This window comes from Nyctibius grandis, chromosome 13 (assembly GCF_013368605.1).
Source record: "Nyctibius grandis isolate bNycGra1 chromosome 13, bNycGra1.pri, whole genome shotgun sequence".
NCBI classification, from domain to species: domain Eukaryota; kingdom Metazoa; phylum Chordata; class Aves; order Nyctibiiformes; family Nyctibiidae; genus Nyctibius; species Nyctibius grandis.
Window position 1 is genome coordinate 11,209,156 of NC_090670.1, and position 18,468 is coordinate 11,227,623.

General features: G+C 45.0%; 1 protein-coding gene across 2 annotated transcripts in view; it reads left to right on the forward strand.

The window, feature by feature from the left end:
- LOC137669658 (gamma-aminobutyric acid receptor subunit beta-4) overlaps positions 1–6,370 on the forward strand; it is a 73,775-nt gene extending 67,405 nt beyond the window's left edge. Inside the window, exons 6-9 of one of the 2 annotated variants that reach the window (XM_068411874.1) lie at positions 607–744; positions 2,372–2,524; positions 5,227–5,483; positions 5,975–6,370. In XM_068411874.1, the coding sequence (XP_068267975.1) occupies positions 607–744; positions 2,372–2,524; positions 5,227–5,483; positions 5,975–6,352 (926 nt within the window). In that variant the 3' untranslated portion in view covers positions 6,353–6,370. The remainder of the gene's footprint in view (positions 1–606; positions 745–2,371; positions 2,525–5,226; positions 5,484–5,974) is intronic. The other variant, XM_068411875.1, reaches the window with a different exon arrangement.
- The last annotated feature ends 12,098 nt before the right edge of the window (positions 6,371–18,468 follow it).

Below are 18,468 nucleotides of genomic sequence, written 5' to 3' on the forward strand. Positions count from 1 at the left end.
TCTTTTTAGCCAGCACTTGGTAAAAGCAGCCCCTGATCTCAGAGACACTGTCCACTTCCTGGCTCCAAATTTTGACTCAGAGTACTTAAAGAGAGACATGCTCTGATGCTCAAATTTCTTTTCAGCTGCTGTTGTAAATCTTTTTTCTCTCTGGGAATTTTTAATACTTAGATGCTCTGTTTACCTAGTCCCCAACAGAATGTATTGTGTGGTCTCCCCCTTCTGGTAAAAGGAGGCAGTTTTTGAAAAGCAAAACACCGTGTTTGGTGCATTTGACAGAGGCTTCTGATGCAGAAGTCCCTGTCATGTCAGCCATTGAGATTACATAGCACAAGTCAAAGCTTGGTGGGCCACTTCACACCATTTCCCCCCTGAATTCTAGCCAGATGTGGGAGTTCTGAACAATTTTTTCCTCTTCTCCTTGGGACTGTACTACCAAGCTCAGCTGAAGAAGTGAAGTATGTCAGCAGGGAGGGGTTATGCTTGCTACCTGATGGTGTGGGTTTTCCTTTGGATCCTCTTCCAGATCAACTTAGTGAAAATGGGGGTGTCATCTACTCCAGCTTGTCAGCTTGGTTCTCTCTCTGTGCTTCTTCACCTCTGCAGATGGTTACACGGTTGATGACATTGTCTTCTTCTGGCAAGGAAATGATTCTGCTGTCACGGGGATGGAGGTGCTAGAACTGCCTCAGTTCACCATTATTGAGCAGAGGCTCGTCAGCAGGGAAGTGGTCTTCACCACCGGTGAGTCTCTGCTGAAGGGAAGCGATGGAATGTGCAAAGCTTCTGCTGATCAACGTCAGTGTGGTTGTTCCTCTGATTCAGGTGCTGAGGCACTAACTTAGGATCTAGGCTTCAACTTAGGGTCCTGTTCCTTTGGAAAAGAGGCATCTTCTGTGCCCATCAAGTTTGCTTTTTTTTTGGCTGCATCTCTTCAGAGACTTATGGGATCATTTTTTTGCTGCAGTTGTTTTCATTTCTTAGTCAAAACACCAACTGAGCTCAAAACAGAATGCCTTTAGAAGGTTCTTAGCCTTCACCTTATTTTTATGTGGCTTGCAACTGGCTCTCAAAGCTAATGTAGGTGCAATAGTAACTAGAAGAATACATCCGTTGAAAAGCAAGTGGTCTATGAAATGACGCAAACCCATCTGCACACGGCAATAAAAAGATCTGGAGAGAATACCTTGGACGATTCAGATACTGACAGTGGGAAAGTTGGAGGGGTTTGGATTTTGATTGCTGTCTTCACTTTGACCTGGCACGGAGTTCACTGCCAAAACAGTGTGCCCCACACCTGTTAAATAGGACAATTTTTAAAAAGCCATGAAATCACAGCCTGAGTCTATCAGCAGTGGTGGCAGATGGTGATGTTACAATAGTGCCTCGGGGGCATGCTGGGAGCAGGGTCCCATTGCAATGGTTATCTAGAGACCCACAACAAGAGGCAGTATTCCTCCAAAAGAAGTTTGCAGTCTAAGTAGGTAAGACATTCAAAAGAAAAGACTGGGGAAGTACTGAGTTCAAGCTACGCAAATGGCACATAATGGTGAGAGAACATAAGCTCTTTTTTCCTAGTCTACCTCCTTGATCATTAAAAACTGTTGTTCTCTTGTTACTTTAGCTGCCAGCCCACGATTACACCCGTATTTCAGGCTGCTATGTTGCCTAAGGGACGGAGGTGGAAAGGAGGAATGACTTGGACTTTGTTTCACAGCAGTGAGAGAGAGAGGCCCTGCTTTGTCCCTGTCAAAATGACCCTGCTCCAGTGCAAGGACTGTACTTATTGTCATAACTATCCCCGTTAGGTTTGCTAAAAGATTAGAAGGAAGTTGTAACAATCTGGGGGAAAAAAAAAGACCTACAGATTAACTAACAGTACTCTATTTGCATATGAATTTGCCCAGTCTGACCATAATCCGTTTTTAGAACAGCATGGGAAAAATATGATTCAGATCTTCATTGCTGTTTGGAGGAAAAGCTAGCACATGAAACACTGGAAAATCATCTCACTGCATCCAGATATAGGGTTAAAGTCTCCTGTGCAAGCATGTATCAAATTGGCACGTACCATAATAGCAATTTCAGTACTGAACAGACGTTCTCCCATGATGTCTGATTTAATAATGTAAATTATGTAGTATCCTTTCTTCTTAATATTCTGAGCCAACTGAGCAGACTCTGAAGAGCCCCCTTCCAAAAACTGATGAGTCTGCAAAACAAAATGAAGAAAAAAATAGATATTTCTTTTTATCCCTGCCTCTTGAGAACATTTTCCAAATAAAACTTCAATTCCTAACCTCAGCCCTTACCATAAATATAGCCTTGCCCTCCTCTCAAACAACATCTCCCTTTAATATCTCATTGACAGGTTCATATCTGCGCTTATCCTTGAGTTTCCGGATTAAGAGGAACATTGGTTACTTCATCCTGCAGACTTACATGCCATCTATTCTTATCACCATCCTGTCCTGGGTCTCCTTCTGGATCAATTATGATGCTTCTGCTGCACGAGTGGCACTGGGTATGTACCTTTTCATTATACGTTGAAGAAGGTGGGTTTTTGAGGGAGATCAGCTAGGACAGCTGTAAGAAAGAAAATATCTTTTTCTTTATGAGGTAGCAGCCAAGCAAGTCACATAGGTCGTCAAACTTGGCGTCCCAAATGAAGGACATTTTTTCTGAGAAAAAACTTCAAATTTTCAGCCAGAAGAGCTACTTTTTTTTGTTCAGAAGTATGAGTATTTCCCAAACTTGAGTCTGTATTATTTGAATCAGTAAAAGTTCTACCATAAGTTTCTGCGGGTGCAAGTTTAAACTCTACAACAAGAGTATAAATGGTCACAGCTTCTCAGACTAGTGAGCCCACAATTCCTTCACTCTGGTTTGTACTTTTTTTTTTTTAAGAAGAGAAGTCTGAGCAACTCTTGGTCACCAGGTATACCAGGACCAGTTAGATGATAAATGCTGAGGATGGGTGGCCAAAGAGTGGTAAGAATGGTGAGTTAATGGTTAAAAGGTGAAAAAAATAAAGGAAGTGGCATTACACATTTTCATGATAGTTTAGGCCCCATACAGGCACTTTTTGTAGCTGAAGACCTTCATAACCAAAGCAAATGTGGGACAGTAGTTAAAGTCCAAGTTCTTCTTAAGCACATGCTTCCCTAAATAGGAATGTTTGCCTCTAAGAGGAAAAAAATGAGGTCTTTTAAGCAACAGAAGGGAAGTGGGGGTGGATTGCAGATGAGGATTTTGAAGAAGGAACAGGAGAAAGGGGGGATGGCTGGCATATGAGAATGGGGCTGTGCAACATGATAGAATATTCAGAGGAAACAGGAGAGCCAAGGAGGGAGAAGGATTTCATCTGTGAGTGTGAAAAGGCTGAGAGAGGCAATGGAGAATAGGTAGAGGCTTTGTCTTACAGAAAAGGTTGAGGGTTTAAATTGGCTCTAGGAGAAGACAGAGTTTGAGAACACTCAGAGGAAGGATGGATTGTACAAATATATAAAATAGGTGATTCGGTTGTGCTTGCTTGGAGAGGCTGGAGTAGGGAGACAGGGAGGGAACAAGAAGAACACGGTAAATTAAAAAGGTAAGTTGCATTGACAAGATTATAATCAGTGAGAGAAGAAAAAGAGACCATGGCAGACATTGCTGGCACAGTGAAAGTACAAGCATAAGGGTGGACATGAGATGCACAGCTGTTGAATTTCTTCTGACATCTGGATCCAAAGGAGAAGACAGAAGAAAAACATTGTAGATCAAAACTGAAACAGCTCTCCCTAAACTATTCCTGACAGCTCTCTATCTACCTTGTCCTTAAAAAGCTCCAAAGAAGGAGACTCCACAGCGTCCTCTGGGCACTTTATCTCCAGATTTACCTGTTTGTACAGTCAAAAAGCTCTTCTTTGCCTCTGTCCTAAGTCTCCATTGCAGTTTGTCTCGTTCTTAATGCAGACGTGGAGAACATTCTATTCCCCCTTTCTTTGTTCCAGATTTCTGGATATTTAGACTACTGTCTAAATATAGACAATATAATATATTGCATGTAAATAAATATATCTGCCTTCTGTTTACTCTTCTGTGAACTGAAGACTATTAGTTTTTTAATTCTTTTATCAGAAATGACACTAAAGACACGATGAGTGTGAGGGGGAAACAGGATGACCAGAGGTCCAGGATGCACAGAGAGGTTTGAGAGCCATCACTGTAGAGGTAGGGCTGAAACCAGAAGAGCAAATTAGGGTTATGGAGACCAAGAGAGATGAGGAGGAGGGACACTAGAAGAAAAGGAGATCAGCAAGATAATAAGAAAAGCAGGACAGCTGAGCTAGAGAAGTGGGAAAAGAAGACCAGGCTGAAGAAAAAAAGTTACTGCCCCCAAAAGAAGTATGAAGGCTCACTGCCATCTTTTTGAAGCAGGCAAAAGACTGTCAAAGAGACAGATCTGAGGCCACTCTGACAGTCCAGAGAAGGGAAGAGGCTGAGAAGAAACCAACAAGAGGACTGAAGCTGTGAGAGTAATCATGGTGCACCAGGCTCTTGGAGACCGAGTAGATGAGGAAAAAAGTGTTCAGTGAGACCAACAAATGTTTATTTAAAGTGCAGAAAATATGAGTAAGCCTAAAAAGGAGAGGATGAGAACCATGGGAGGAGTGTGTGCAGATGATAATTGAAGTAGTGAGTGGTAAAGCTGGTGAGAGGAAGGTGGGAATTGATGGGGTCAAGGATGTAGACAAAAGCCTAAGAGGCAGGTAAAAAAGAGAGCGCCATGAAGAGCGAATCTCTTCACTCTTTCTGCTATTCGTGGCACTGGAAAGACACAGCAGATTATAAATTCATGTCAAGGATACTGAGGCATTCAGTAGTGCCCAGGGAAGTCTGATGAGTTCATGAAGTGGAAAAAAGAGGAGAAGAGACTGAGATCAAAACTGAATGTTTCCTACCACACTGAGGAAAGAAGGAGGATCAGGGAGGACTTAAAGAACCAAGGTCCAGAGGATGTTGATCCCCATTGTCCTGATGGGGATCTTGGTGGCTAGTTTATTTTCTGCAGTGATTTGTACTGGGCAGCTGAGCTTAAAATAATGGAATTTTTCTTCCCAGTTGCACGGCTCCCATCTCTCCTGAGGTTGTCCAGCTGGAAGGGAGGGGTGGGGAAGCTGAGAGTGGCATGTCGGGAAACCATCCCACCTTGGTAACAGGGCACTTACCCTCTCCTTACAGGGGTCACCACGGTACTTACAATGACTACCATCAACACCCATCTGCGGGAGACTCTCCCAAAGATCCCTTATGTCAAGGCTATTGATGTTTATCTCATGGGCTGCTTCGTCTTTGTGTTCCTGGCACTCCTGGAGTATGCATTTGTCAACTACATATTCTTCGGACGAGGACCACGGCAGCAAAAGAAACAGAGTGAACAGATCAGCAAGGCCAACAACGAGCGCCACCGTTATGAGGAGAAGAGGGTGAGAGAGCAGGTTTGTCCCCTTCTTTCATTGTGGCAGGAGAATTCAGACTCTCCACTGTTCATTCAGTCTTGGATGAGCTGTGGAGCAGCCTTTCTCCTCATCATGAGAGATGAACTCCTGTTCCCCTGTTTGGTGGTTACTGGGAATTTTGTCTGCTTTATCATTTTGTCATCATTCTCCAGCCAGTCTCATCAGGACCATCCTCTTGCACAGAGCAGGTGTACCCAAAAGTACCCCTGTGGCTTTTGGTCCCATGGTGTTGGCAGAATCACACTACCCCACTCAAAAATTTGCTGCGAGCACGTGTGGATAGTCCTTGAACTCCAGCATCAGTGGACAACATTTTCAAATGCGGAAGTCCAGGTTCAGAGCTCACAAATGACCAAATCAGTGGTACTGTTACACAGAAAACAGTTCAAGATCAGTCCTGATGGTGTGACCCTGTGTGCGTTGTGCACAGGACATCCCCGCCACCTTTCTCTCTGTCTTCCCTGTTCTAGGTTGACCCTTATGGTAACATCCTCCTCAGCACTCTGGAGATGAACAACGAGCTGCTGGCCACAGACATGATGAGCAGCGTTGGCGACTCTCGAAACTCTGTCATGTCCTTTGAAGGCTCAGGAATCCAGTTCCGCAAGCAGCTGGCCTCTCGGGATGGATTTGGTCACCACCCAACTCTGGACCGCCATGTCCCACTGACCCACCATGCCGCGGCCCGCAACCGTGCCAACTGCCGTCTCCGCCGGCGGTCATCTAAGCTGAAGCTCAAAATCCCAGACCTGACAGACGTCAGCACCATTGACAAGTGGTCACGAATCATTTTTCCAATCACCTTTGGATTCTTCAACCTTGTTTACTGGTTGTACTATGTAAATTGATGCCTGCAGCCTCCAAGAAAGATAGGGACAGACACTCAGACAATGACAACACAGGAGTGTTGTGATCTTTTGGGTTTGGGTTTTACTCTTTACTATCATTATCATTTTATTCCTTTGATTCATTAGATTTATTCTAAATTTACTCTTCTCTTTTCAGCACGTGTAGAACCACGGAGTGTGGGGGGGCGTAAGGGAGAGAAAGGTATATGGGAGGGGGGTTGGTTTCAGGGAGGGACGTGTTTGTCTCAATTTTGATTACCTGCTGAAGGACTTAAACCATTGTAAAAAAAACAACACCAAAAACAAAAAAAAAGAAAGGAAAAAAAAAGAAAAAAATGACAGAAAAAAAGAAAAAAACACACACACAAAAACAACAAAAAAGGAAAAGTTTTTAAAAAGGGGGGGAGGGAGATTTAAAGAAATTGAGTCAAAAACTGGTGGGGGGACAGGTTATCTTTGGCTGTGCTCACTAATGCGCTATCCTCACTTCCATTTCACTACTGAATTTCATCTTTCTCTTCTCAGTATTAGTATATTTTTTTAATCTTTCTTCTGTCACCACTCTTAACCCCTTTGTGTTTATTCTTTCATGGATTCATGAGATGGTGGGGTTTCATTCTCATGCTATGAGATTTCTCTTTTCTTTTTCTCTCTCCCTCTCTCTTGCTTACAGGCCTAAAAGAATCTTTTAAACCAACAAATAAAAAGAATATTTATTTTGGAAGAGCTGGGAAAGGGGGAGGACAGGGCAATTATTTGGGAGGGAAGGGACAATGTGGGGTTATGGGAGCGGGGGGAGGAGGGAGCTTATCAGAAACAAAGGCACATTTGCAAGTTGCCTTTTTCCACCTTCAGGAGTTTGCAAGCTGTTTTTCCTGTATGAATGTGTGTGTGCGTGCGGCGCATCTGTGTGCGTGTGTGGACGTGTGCATGTATGTAGATATGGATGTGAGTGTGCAAGCATGTTTTCTGGGGAGGGGAACTGGGGAGGGGGGTTTTGTAATGTCTTTTGTAGAAAGAGAACACAGATGACATTTAACAGGCAGTGTTTTGGGGAGAATAGCAGGGGTTTGTTTGCTCATTGCAACTTTGCAAGGTTGGAGGTCGGAGTCCCAGCTTGTATTAGAGAGACAGAGCTGGGGAGGTAGATTGTGCAAATATATACTTGCTGAGGAAAGAGAGGGCTTTGGGGATCAGCAATGGGACGGTGCTGCTCTTCACCACTGGCATCTGATCTCTAATAGACTAAGCTGATTCAGTCCTGAAAGGAGGGGTTGCTCCTAATCATTCCCACCCTGCATCTTTCTTACTGAGTTTGGGGAGAAAAGCAGTTGCAGGACTCTAAATACTCAACCCTTTCCCCCTCCTCTACCTGTTCCTTGTGCCAGACAAGGGACTTCACACTCCAGCCGACTGAGTGACCATAGCCTACGGCAAGGTGCAGGAAAGGGTGGATGTCATTTAACTTTGTCGTGATTCAGGACGAAAAAATCCGGAAATTATAACTATCCCCTTTCCTAAGAAGTTCAGAAGCAAATTGTGGGCTGGCACCCTCTGATCTGTACTGCTTCTATCAGGCCTTGCTTTTATGTCTGTTAACACATGTAGACTGTAGAGAAGAGGACTTTGTGTCCCTTCTTACAGAAGATGTAACTAAGGATGCAGAAGAGTTCCATGGAGCACCATCCTGCTGGAGGACAATGGTCTTCAAAGACTGGGCAGGGTGAAGGTTGCAATGAAAACGCTGAGCTTGTCAGTGTTTGAGGAAGCCCCTAAGTCTGTAGCAGCTTCCATCCACAGGCACTCATTATAAAGATACAGAAGGGTAAATTGGCCTTGGACAGCAAGGTCAACTTTTTCTAAAGGAGCCAGTGACTTTCAGGAAAATCACTGAATTACTGGTCACTTTGGCAATCACTGATGATTTATAATCTCCCTTATAATATTAATAGAAGCCATGAAAATAATAAATTCACAAGTGCAAAACTTTAACCCTAGGGTCATTCTGCCATTCCTGGAATAACAACGAGAACCTTCTTCTTACCTGATGGAGGTTTTTACATGCCAGACAAACACACACTGCCTTGAATCCAACCATCCCTTTATTTTCCTGCTGGTATTCTCTTCCTTTTCCCTTGATTCCCATTGCTTGGGAGAACAGAGTGATCTTCTGAGAACAGGGAAACTCCTGTTTTTCAGATGACAGATGCATCTAATGCACATCTTTTCATTCACTAATTTATGTCTGTAACATGCTATGAAAATGTGAATCACTTTAGGCCTGACCTAGTAACACTGAAGTCAAGGATAGTTTTGCCTTGACTTGTATGAAGTAGGATCAGGGCTCATCAGAGTAATAAGTATTGTTATTTTTATATCAGTAATGTGTCTTATGTATTTTCCACTAATAGAATCCTAAGCATAAAAGTAGAGCATCGATCCTTCTCAATTGCCCCCAGTCTCTGTCTCCCTCTCTCATGTTCATGCATGCACACATTTGGTACAGGCCTCCCTGGACTCACCAAGGGTTTAGCACAATTGTTAAATCAGGCTTAGATTCCAAGCTGCCCTGCAGAACAGTCTCTTTCTGGTTTCCATGTTCAAGAGTGATGCTGTTGAAAATGGGTTTTCCCAATGTTATTGCAGTTTATGGTCTAGACGGGTCTGTATAGGAATAAGAGTCTGAAGGGTGAATGGAGCTGGATGGGGTAGTTTTGTCTACCCGATACGCAGGAAGTTAAACCTTGGCCAGTGGAGAAAGTTACGCCTTCTAGTGGGTTTCTATTTGTAAATGGCTTTTAAATGTTTCAATGGAAGTCATAAAGTTGTGTTTTATGACATCAGCAGTATAATGTAGGTGGATATATGTATGTCAGATGACTGCAGTTCCCAGATGGAGGCTGCCTATCAGCAGGTTCCGTTTTTAAGGGGAGTCTAACAGGCTGATTGATGATTAAATAAAATATCTAAACGCTTACCCTTTATATATGTGATTGCAATGTAAAGGGTGGTCAGAACGATAAAAGGGAAAAAAAGAGGCAGTTATAAGAAGCCTATTAAGATTGGAGGGAGAACAAATGGCCATGTGGTAAGAAATTATGAAGCTGAGGGAGATGACTCAGGTGCTCCAGTAATTTGATAGGTGTAGTAAAAGCCTGACAAATGTGTGGCAGGAGTTAGGCACCTGAGAGCTCTCTCAGATAGTCCCAAAGACTGGCAGGGGCAGTGGCACACAGATGGTGCAAAACCCACCCACACCCTTTGCTACTCGGGTGCTGAGCCCCACATGGAGTGGGGTCCTGACTGACCCCATCCAGCACCCTGCAGGTACAGCCCAGGGCCTCCAGCAGTTGGAGATCGGGCACAGGGGGGGCTGTGTTTAATATTTGAGGCTTCAATCAGAGATTGAGCCCAGAATTTAATAGCAACAATCCAAAAGCTTTCCAGGGAAAAAGCACGGCTCAGCTGATTTCTTCACCTGCTGGGACTGAGAGTCAGACTCCTTTGCTATTGCCTCGGTTCTCTGTTGGCTGGGTTCTCTTTCTTATCAGGAGTCATCCTAGTTTCTCTCTTTGAATGTTTCTGACCTGGTATTACCAGGTCAGTTTTACTTCATAGAGTCAGTCTTAGTATATCCAGACATTTGGACTATTTTGTCCTACACAATAATCTTTGCCAAAGAGTGTGCGGTCAGGATTTTTCACAGTTCAGGAACTGCCTTATAATTTCTGGTGACGGGGCAGAACGCTGGAGAACAACTGAGTGTCCTGTGAGTCAGATGAAGGGTGAGGGAAGAATGCCGAAGGCCTCTAGAAATGCCTTCCTCCAGAACCGAGGTTGTACCTTCATTTTCCCCCTCCATGGCTGTCTGTGTCCACCCCTAAGAAAGGCAATGAACCCATGTCTCATTTTGAATTCCAGTGATCCAGAAAGGAGATAGTGGAGAAAAAAAGGAATTCTAATCATACTCAAGGCTCAGAGGTTTCAAGCCATCACAAACAAGAGGAAAGGCAAGGCATGAACCTCTCACGCAGTGGGTACAAAGCTCATGTTATTGGAAAGGTGGAGGAGATTTCCTCACTGCAGCTTGTGTGCCCACTTCTGTCCACCTTTTCTTCACGAAGAGAGAGCAGTGGGGAAAGGGGGAAGAAAGAGTATGAGTGCTGTTCCAAAGTGGAGATGCTCCTGACTTTTGCTGCAGTGGTGTAGGAGGCAATTCTGATCGGGGCCTGGTTTGCTTGCAGCTTGGGGCAGGATTGCTGCTTGCTGGGTCATGTGTCTTAGCAGAGACTGTAACATGAGTGTAAGGGACAGTCCAGGCTGCCTGAGGGAGCTGGGCTGGGGGAGAAAGTTTTGCACCTTTCCCATGTGTAACAGCCTAAGACAGGCATGTGGAGAAGGAGGAGGAGAAATAGAAATGAAATCTCTCTCAGGATATACATGGCCAACACAACTTTATCGCTTCATTTTCTGATACTGTACAGTGCTGTCACTCAGGGACCTTTAGGAACTAGGACCTTGGGACTGTAATCCTACCTGTCCCCCTCCTATCCCCCCTTCACCTTGAGTATTAAGAACTGAAGAGAGAACGAGAGAAAGAGCAAAAGAGGAAAATAAGAGCCCTGGTAGCAAACCCCTGCTATTCCATGGGTGAAAGTAAATCTTTGGTTACTACGGTAAAAGGAAAATGTATACCTTTATATTCATGTCTTCAAGCATAAACCAGCCCGTAGTGTATATAGGATAAGTTCACAGTGCATGAAACAAACAGGACTGTAGGTCTTAACTGGCATCCAGCTTTCTTGCATGCACATCTGACACCACGCCAGCAGCTTATGTCTTGCAAATAAGTAGGGAACCTGCCAAGGCTTGGCACTTCCTCTGTCCAATGGACAGCACATCCACTTCCCAGAAACAGAGCCACACGGGGAACTGATCCGGCCAGTCTGTTTGACCAGATCTGCTCCAGAGGCTCTGGCAGGAGGAGATAAGGAGTGGGGGAGGGAGTTGGTTTTGTTTCCTTTTGTTGTGGGGAGGAGGAACAGGTTTTGAATCTCTGAGCTGTTATCAGGCGGAAGAGAAACCTCTGGAGCTGCAGACCAAAGGACAGTGGCTTTAGGGAAGGTGGTTACTGAAATCCTAATGAAGAGGATGGGATGAGGAAGAGGTGGTTGTTGGGAGAGAGCTGTAACTTCAGAAGCAGAGCAAATAGGAGAGAGGTAGTGAAAATATATGTGCAATACAATAGGTTTGAGGGACTAGAGCACTGAAAACTGGGGACCTCCGCTGGGTCAGACAGGCTGGATGCAGCTGCAGGCAGCACTCAAGGAAATCCAGCCATGGCAGCAGTCCCTGGTGGGCAGAGACTGCGGTCTCTGGGAGATGGTGAGGTCAGGACCAGGGAAAATAGAGGGAGACTCACGGTGCTCTGCCATCAGTATGAGCTCGGTCCCTTTAGGCAGGGACAATCATCTGCATCTGGACAATGTTGCAGGAGATGGGCTGGGATGAACAGGGGAGCGACTGCTGTGCCAAGCTGGGGCAATGGCTGAGCTCTACCCTGGTGTCAGAGATCAGAGCCAACTGGGCAAGAAATGCCATGCGGGTTACCAAATGCTTTCCTGGAGATGAGACTGGGCTTACCAGGCAGGGTGGGGTGTCTTTACAGTAGACACAGAAATTGGGTCAGGGGCATGGGTTGGGTAAGAGATGTGAAACCTATGTGTTGGAAGCAGGACCTAATGCAGATGCTGGGAGGGAGGGAGGAAGGGTGGGAAGGAGGGAGGGAAAGGAGCAGAGACTGGGGAGGAGAAGATGTATATAGTGTTGGGGCTTGGGTTTTATTTTTCATTTTATTTTTGTTTGGTTTTGTTCTTTTTTTTTGAAAAAAATGTTTGATTTCTAATGTCTTGATGTAAACCAAATAAAAATGGTTCTGTACATTCAGAAGTAAAGAACAGCTGAAAGGTGACAAGTGTAATAAAGAAGCACTGTCCTCCAGGCTGACACTATAACGCGTTTCCCCAGACTTTTCCCACAGGGGCTGGAGGGCAAACCTGTGTCTGTGCCTGCATGGAGGCACAGCCCGCTGGGATGGTGACCTTAGGGCTGGCTCCCTGATCCACCTCCAAGAGCAGTAAAGAAGAGGTGGGCAGTAGAGGTGGAAGTGATGGTATGTAAATAACTTTTCAGTGTTTGATCCTGCCATCCGTGAGGCCAGTGGGAGGAGGCTGTGTATTAGACCCTAATCTCTTGCGCACGTGGTCTCTTCCTGGAGAGCTAACCTGCACTATGCCTTACTGGATCTTGGGATGTAGCAAAGCGGGTGAAGATGATATCAGGTATCACTTGCATAATTGAAGTAGTGCAGATGGAGTAAAGGCAGCATGAGCCTGAACTTTCTCTGACAAGCTGTTGTTGCTGCTGCTGCTTTCTGCCCTGTGACTTAGTCTAGGGTGACAAGTGCTAGGAAATTTCCAGCTGCTCAGAAGAGGTACAAAGACAGACCTCCATGTGAAAAGATTTATCTCAAGACCCTTTGCAATTCAATAGAACCTTGCCTGTGGGTTCCTGGCTGTTTGTGAAGGATGGGCTTGGAAGAGAGTGCAAAGCAGGGACCTTGTGTGAAGCTTAGTTGTCTGTTTTAGTGTCCATTGGCCTTGCAGAGACAAATTCTTCAGCAGAAGTGCAGAAGTTCAGAAGTACAAATGAGTGGGCTCAAGTGCAGGATATTGACTGGATTTGGACTGAGGGACACCTGGTTTCTACACAGCTTCCAGTTAGCAGAAATGACTGATGGGGAATGCTGAGGATGATGATGGTAGTAGGTCTGAGACATATCGGTAACCCTCTGTGTTACAATCCATCTTTATCTGGACTGGGAGGAGTGTCAAGGGTAACAAGCAGTATGGGAAATTGCCTGTCTGTCTTGTCTTATGTTTAGTGCTTTGGAAAGCAGAAGACAGTCTTGCCTCCATGGGGCAGAAGTGTGGCTTCTTTCTGCAGCTGGGCCAATGAATGTTGTATTGTTTGTGTTACTGCAGCCAGGCTAAAAGAAAAACAAACCTTTACATGGAAGGCAGACTGGAGGGAAGTCTCAGTCCTCTTGGGAAAGGCCATTCTTCAGCAGTAAGGCTTCTCTCCACTGCAGCTGCCACTCCAGCTAGAGTGCATCAGTATGGGGCAGCCACACAGCCCTGACTCAGCCATTTCTGCTGATGAGCAGGCCAAGCAAGGCTGGTGGGTAAGCAAGGACAGGTGTTTTGCAGAGATAAAACAAGGAGGAGTTGTGTGAGCGTGAGCTCCTGCCCCCCATTGTGGTCTAGACTAGAAAACCCTGGAAGAAAATGCGGTCCCTTTCTCCAAGAAGCTTATGCTGTCATCATCCCAGTGTAGAGACAATGGACCCAAACCATCCCAAACCTCCTGTTCTCAGCTCCATGCTGTGGGCTGCTTGCTCCCATCTAAGATAGCCAGAACTTGCCAGCACCGCAGGCAGAAGGTGCTTACAGAGTAATACTGAATATGTGTATGACAAAGTGGGGAGATGAGAAGTGGTAGACACATTTGTGATATAGGGCTGCACGTTTTATCATTTGCACAGACTGAGCTTGGCATTTATACAGGCAGACTTTTCCCCCAGAAAGGATGAGGTAGCACAGTGGTGAGTAACATTAGTTTTTCGAAGAGGGTGGTAATTTCTCCTCCGATGTGTGTTTTAAACAGTAGATCGGTATTGGTTTGCCTTCTATAAAGGCTAATGCCTCCCAGCTCTCAGTGCTATGTCAGCTGAATGACGTGGGGCAGCTCCAGGGTTAATTGCCATATTCAGTTAGATGCTGGGTCCAGGTCTTATTTGGGGACCTTGCTGGGCATTCAGTGGACAGAGTGTCCAGGCAGAAGAGTCAAAGATCTTTTCTCTGACTTTCCCACCCCTCTGGACATGGCTTTGACTGCAGTGTGCTTAGCTGGGTGTGCAGTCATGTGGCTCACACTGCCCAGCTGCACAGATAGCCCTGGTGCTGCTGAGCCTGGTGGGGAGGGCTTGGGGACCAACAGGCTGGGAGAAGCCAGGCCAGCAAGGAAGGAAAATATGATTGCCTTTGTTGTGATGCCGATGACATTTCGGGACTGAGACAAGAGGCAATGGTCTGTTTTTCAGCATCAGGAACGCCCTTTCTCAGGTTAGCAGAGGCATTTCTTTCTGTGGCTGATCTCAACTCTCCTCTGCAGACAAAGGAACCGGCACTGCTGCTTTGCTGACAGATGCTCTGCCCCACACTAGGATGGACTCACTTGACTCCACTCAGTCCTTGAGCAGGTCCTCTTTATTTTTACCTGTAGGGGATGGTGCATTTGGTTGGTGTCTTCTTTCTCATCACCATCCTCTGAACTAGCCCGGGGCCATGGAGCCTGTGCTGCTGCAGCACCAAGCCTTGTTGAGGCAATCCCGTTCCCAACGAGACCAGAAGGTCTCAGTGGTGAGTGCAGGAGGCGAGCAGGTAACTCCTCACTGCAACAGTGGCTGTTGCACAATATCATGACATGTCAGGCGGGAGGCCAATGAGGAGGTGCACCTCATGAGAGTGCTGGTGCTGGCATAGCTAGTGATGCTTAACCTTTTTTCTCCAGAGACAGTGGCCCATAGAACCTGAAGTCCTGGGGATTGCTGTGCCACTTGCCTCAGGGACATATGGGGGCCCATTAGGGGTGTTTTGAACAGGAATATATCTTTCTCTAGTGCAGCTTCCAGGCTGTTGTTAGAGACCTCACCAGCCTCCTGCTCCATGAATTTGGAGGCAGTGAGAAGGGAGATGTGTCCCAGAGGCTTTCACAGACAGAGGCTGGGCAGAAATCCCAGAGTTTCAGCCCCCTCCAAGGCTAGGTGATGATGAAGGAAGAGGTTAGCAAGGGAGATGAGGTTACCCCAACCTTCCCCTCTCCCATTTCAATTGCACTGAAGCAAGAAGGGGATGGGCAAAGTAGAAAAACACAGTGGGATTAAATGCACACAGTGCCCCAGTCCAGCAAAGCCCCATGCCTTTCTCAACTCTGAACACGGGAGCAGTGTTGACAACTGCGCATCTGCTTAAAATCATCCCTGGATCTGAGAGCTTCACTGGATTGGGGCCAATGTGCTTGGCAGACCAAAAGGGAAGATTCTTAGTGAGTAACCCCCTAGAAAGGCTCAGCAGTTGTCACAGAGAAGAGTTTCTAACATCTGGAAAGATGAATAGCTAGGTCATGGAGAAGAAAATGGGAAAACTGAGGAAAAAGGAGAGCCTCAAGAGTTACCCAGAAAAATCCCATCCATTGGCAAGTACACATGACCCTGGTGGCAGGATCACTGTCCAGTCTGTGGTATTTTTTCTTTCCATTGCCTGGCATGTCATAATATTGTGTCTGTGTGTGAAATCACATCCGCTTTCAGAAGAGAAACCGGTTTCTGAAGGACAAATGCCCACTCACGATGTGCTCACCACAGGGATGTTATGCCAAGAGACATGAAAGCAAGCAAGATTAGACCTCTAAGGCTGGGGCATCCTTCCCAGGAAAATTTAAACCATTTATGCCAATGTATCATCCTCTTAAACTGCACCCATCCATCTTCCTCTCAAAGACGAAGAAGCGGCAACATCTTCTCTAACTGAGGACATCTTATGTGGCCTGGAATTCAGACAAACAACTAACTGAACAACAATGATAACAGGACAGGGAGATCAATGGCAATGTCAATGTGTACTATCAAAGGGACTGCTGTGAACCATCTTAACATACTCTGAGTGTCTGCATTGCATCCTGTACAGCGTTACAAAAGAAACAAAAAACAACAAAAAAAAAAACAGAACAAAGTACCCATTTTTATGATCTTTAATTTGCATTTTCTGCATGAAATAAGACCTTGATCCTCGTCTTTTTTCACAAAAGCAGATTCTGCTTTAACTAATGTAAAAAAAAAGGAAAGAAAAACAATGTTTCTAGCAAAGTGATTTAGATGTAGAAATTTTTGTAAAAAAAAAAAAGGAAAAAAGAAAAAAAAGGGAAAAACAACAAAGAAATAAAATAAAATGACCTAAAGAGCCATCTTTGTCTACTCTAGAGGTGGGAAGGTGTGATTGGTGGGTGGCACTTTCTGCTGTCAGAGCTGTCAGAGACGCACTGGAGCCCACTCCGTGCTGCGGGAGGGCTCCCAGGAAGGGTGTGCTCACCAATTACTGCTGGGTGCTTTCAAAAACTGTCTCCTTCCTCTTCTTTTAGGGAGAGCAGGCAGGAGGGCAGGGGGAAGGGTGGGAAGGGGCAAGGAGAGTTGCCTTTATTTTATTTTGGGTTTTTCTTTGGGGTATTTTTGTTCCTGCAGTGACAGTTTTTGAAAGGTGATGATGAACAAAAGTAAAAACAAACAAACTTGAAAATAGTTTACAATTTTGTACAAACCATTATAAATACTAACAACAAATGTTTTTAAAAATGGTCCATACCAGTGCCAAAATAATGTAATGTGTACATTAATTTCTTCTCTTTTTTTTTTCTTGAAAAAAGGTGTTAAAACACAAAAAATATTTCTTTTTTAACAAATGCTGTATGTGGACATAAATGTACTTGAACGCTGTTATTATCAATTGGTTAGGAATCTTTCTTGAGCTTTTGGGTTTGCTTTTTTTTTCCTACATAGAACAAAAGTAACACTTATAAAATACAGCCTTTAAAGGAGAAACCGTCAACTTTTTCTCTGTTGGTACATGTTTCCATTTTCAAGGCACTGTCTTTAGGCCTGTTACGGGCCTCTGAAAAGCAAATCAACCTTACCCTCCAGAGGACTCAAACTTGTCCTTAACTTTAAACGTAACTGTAGTGATGCCATTTGAAATGTGTGTCCAAAGGACTTTCCTAAGACTTAAGCAAAGTTTTCTGCATGTCCAAGCATTCTGCTGGGTTGAACCAAGAGCTGGGATACGCACAAACTCTATGACACTGCCTAGAGCAGAGGGGAAAGTTAGAATAAATCCCCAGTCTTATTTTTCCACCATGAAGGGAGTAACTTACCCTAACTTTGAGGAACAAAGATCAGAGATTACATTTTCAAAGGCTCTCAAATCCTGTTTCCACATGCAAAGAAAGTACTCCAGCATTTCTAGGCTTTGCCATGTGGTTAGAAAAAGTGGCTTAGACAGGACCATTTTCAGAAATGACTAATGCACTTAGAGTAAGACATGGAGGTATTTCACGTTAATAGGCTGAGTCCTAAGCTCCCAAATTTCTTTTTAAAAGTTTAAAAGGCTTGGCCTTTTAAGGTAATCTAGAAGTTTTTCGGATGAGCAAGTAAGGCTGTCTGGTCAGCCATTGCAGATTGGGCGAGTGTGTTGAGGCGCCGGGATGTTGCAGCATGTCGGCATCACTCAGCAAGGGGCTATTGGGACATGGGGAGATGCTGTTAGGGAGGTGGGACACATGGTCAGCTGTGACCCCAGGTAAAGGAGGAAGCTGGCCTTGAATCCCCACTTCTCTGTGGTGCAAAGATATGTTACCACACCAAAGCCCCTCACCTCAGCTTCACTGGGTGCCCATGCTCTATCCAGGCTGCATTCTTCACAGCTTGGTCTGCTCCATACCTCTGTGGCTTTATGCTGTAAGCATGTATCTAAGGATTAAAAACACAAGGAAAGTGAGTAGTGCAGGGATGCTGGAAGTCTGCATGCCACTGATGTGACCATCCTTGTATCCCTGCAGCAGAGAAATGCTGCCTCCTCCACGCTCAGGCAGGAAAACAGGAAAATTTACACTGCCTGACGTGCTCCAACTGGGCACTCAGGTATCTGTATCTCTTCTCAGTTGAGACCTACTGCCAGAGGGATCAGTGTGGGTGCTAGAATGAAAAGTCAGGAAAAAAGTCATTCTAGGAACTGCATTCAGCTCTCAACATGTGAAATCCAGTCCTTGTTCCCCTCTCCACTGCTGACCAAAGCCACCACCTGTTCAGCAAACCATCTGTATGATATTTGGCAGGTGATGGGGAGAACGGTTTCTTTTTTGCCTTTGGATTTTTTTTTTTCACTAAAGTCTATATATAATATAAAACCATTACCTTGCTTTCTTCAAATATGACAATTCAACTTTTA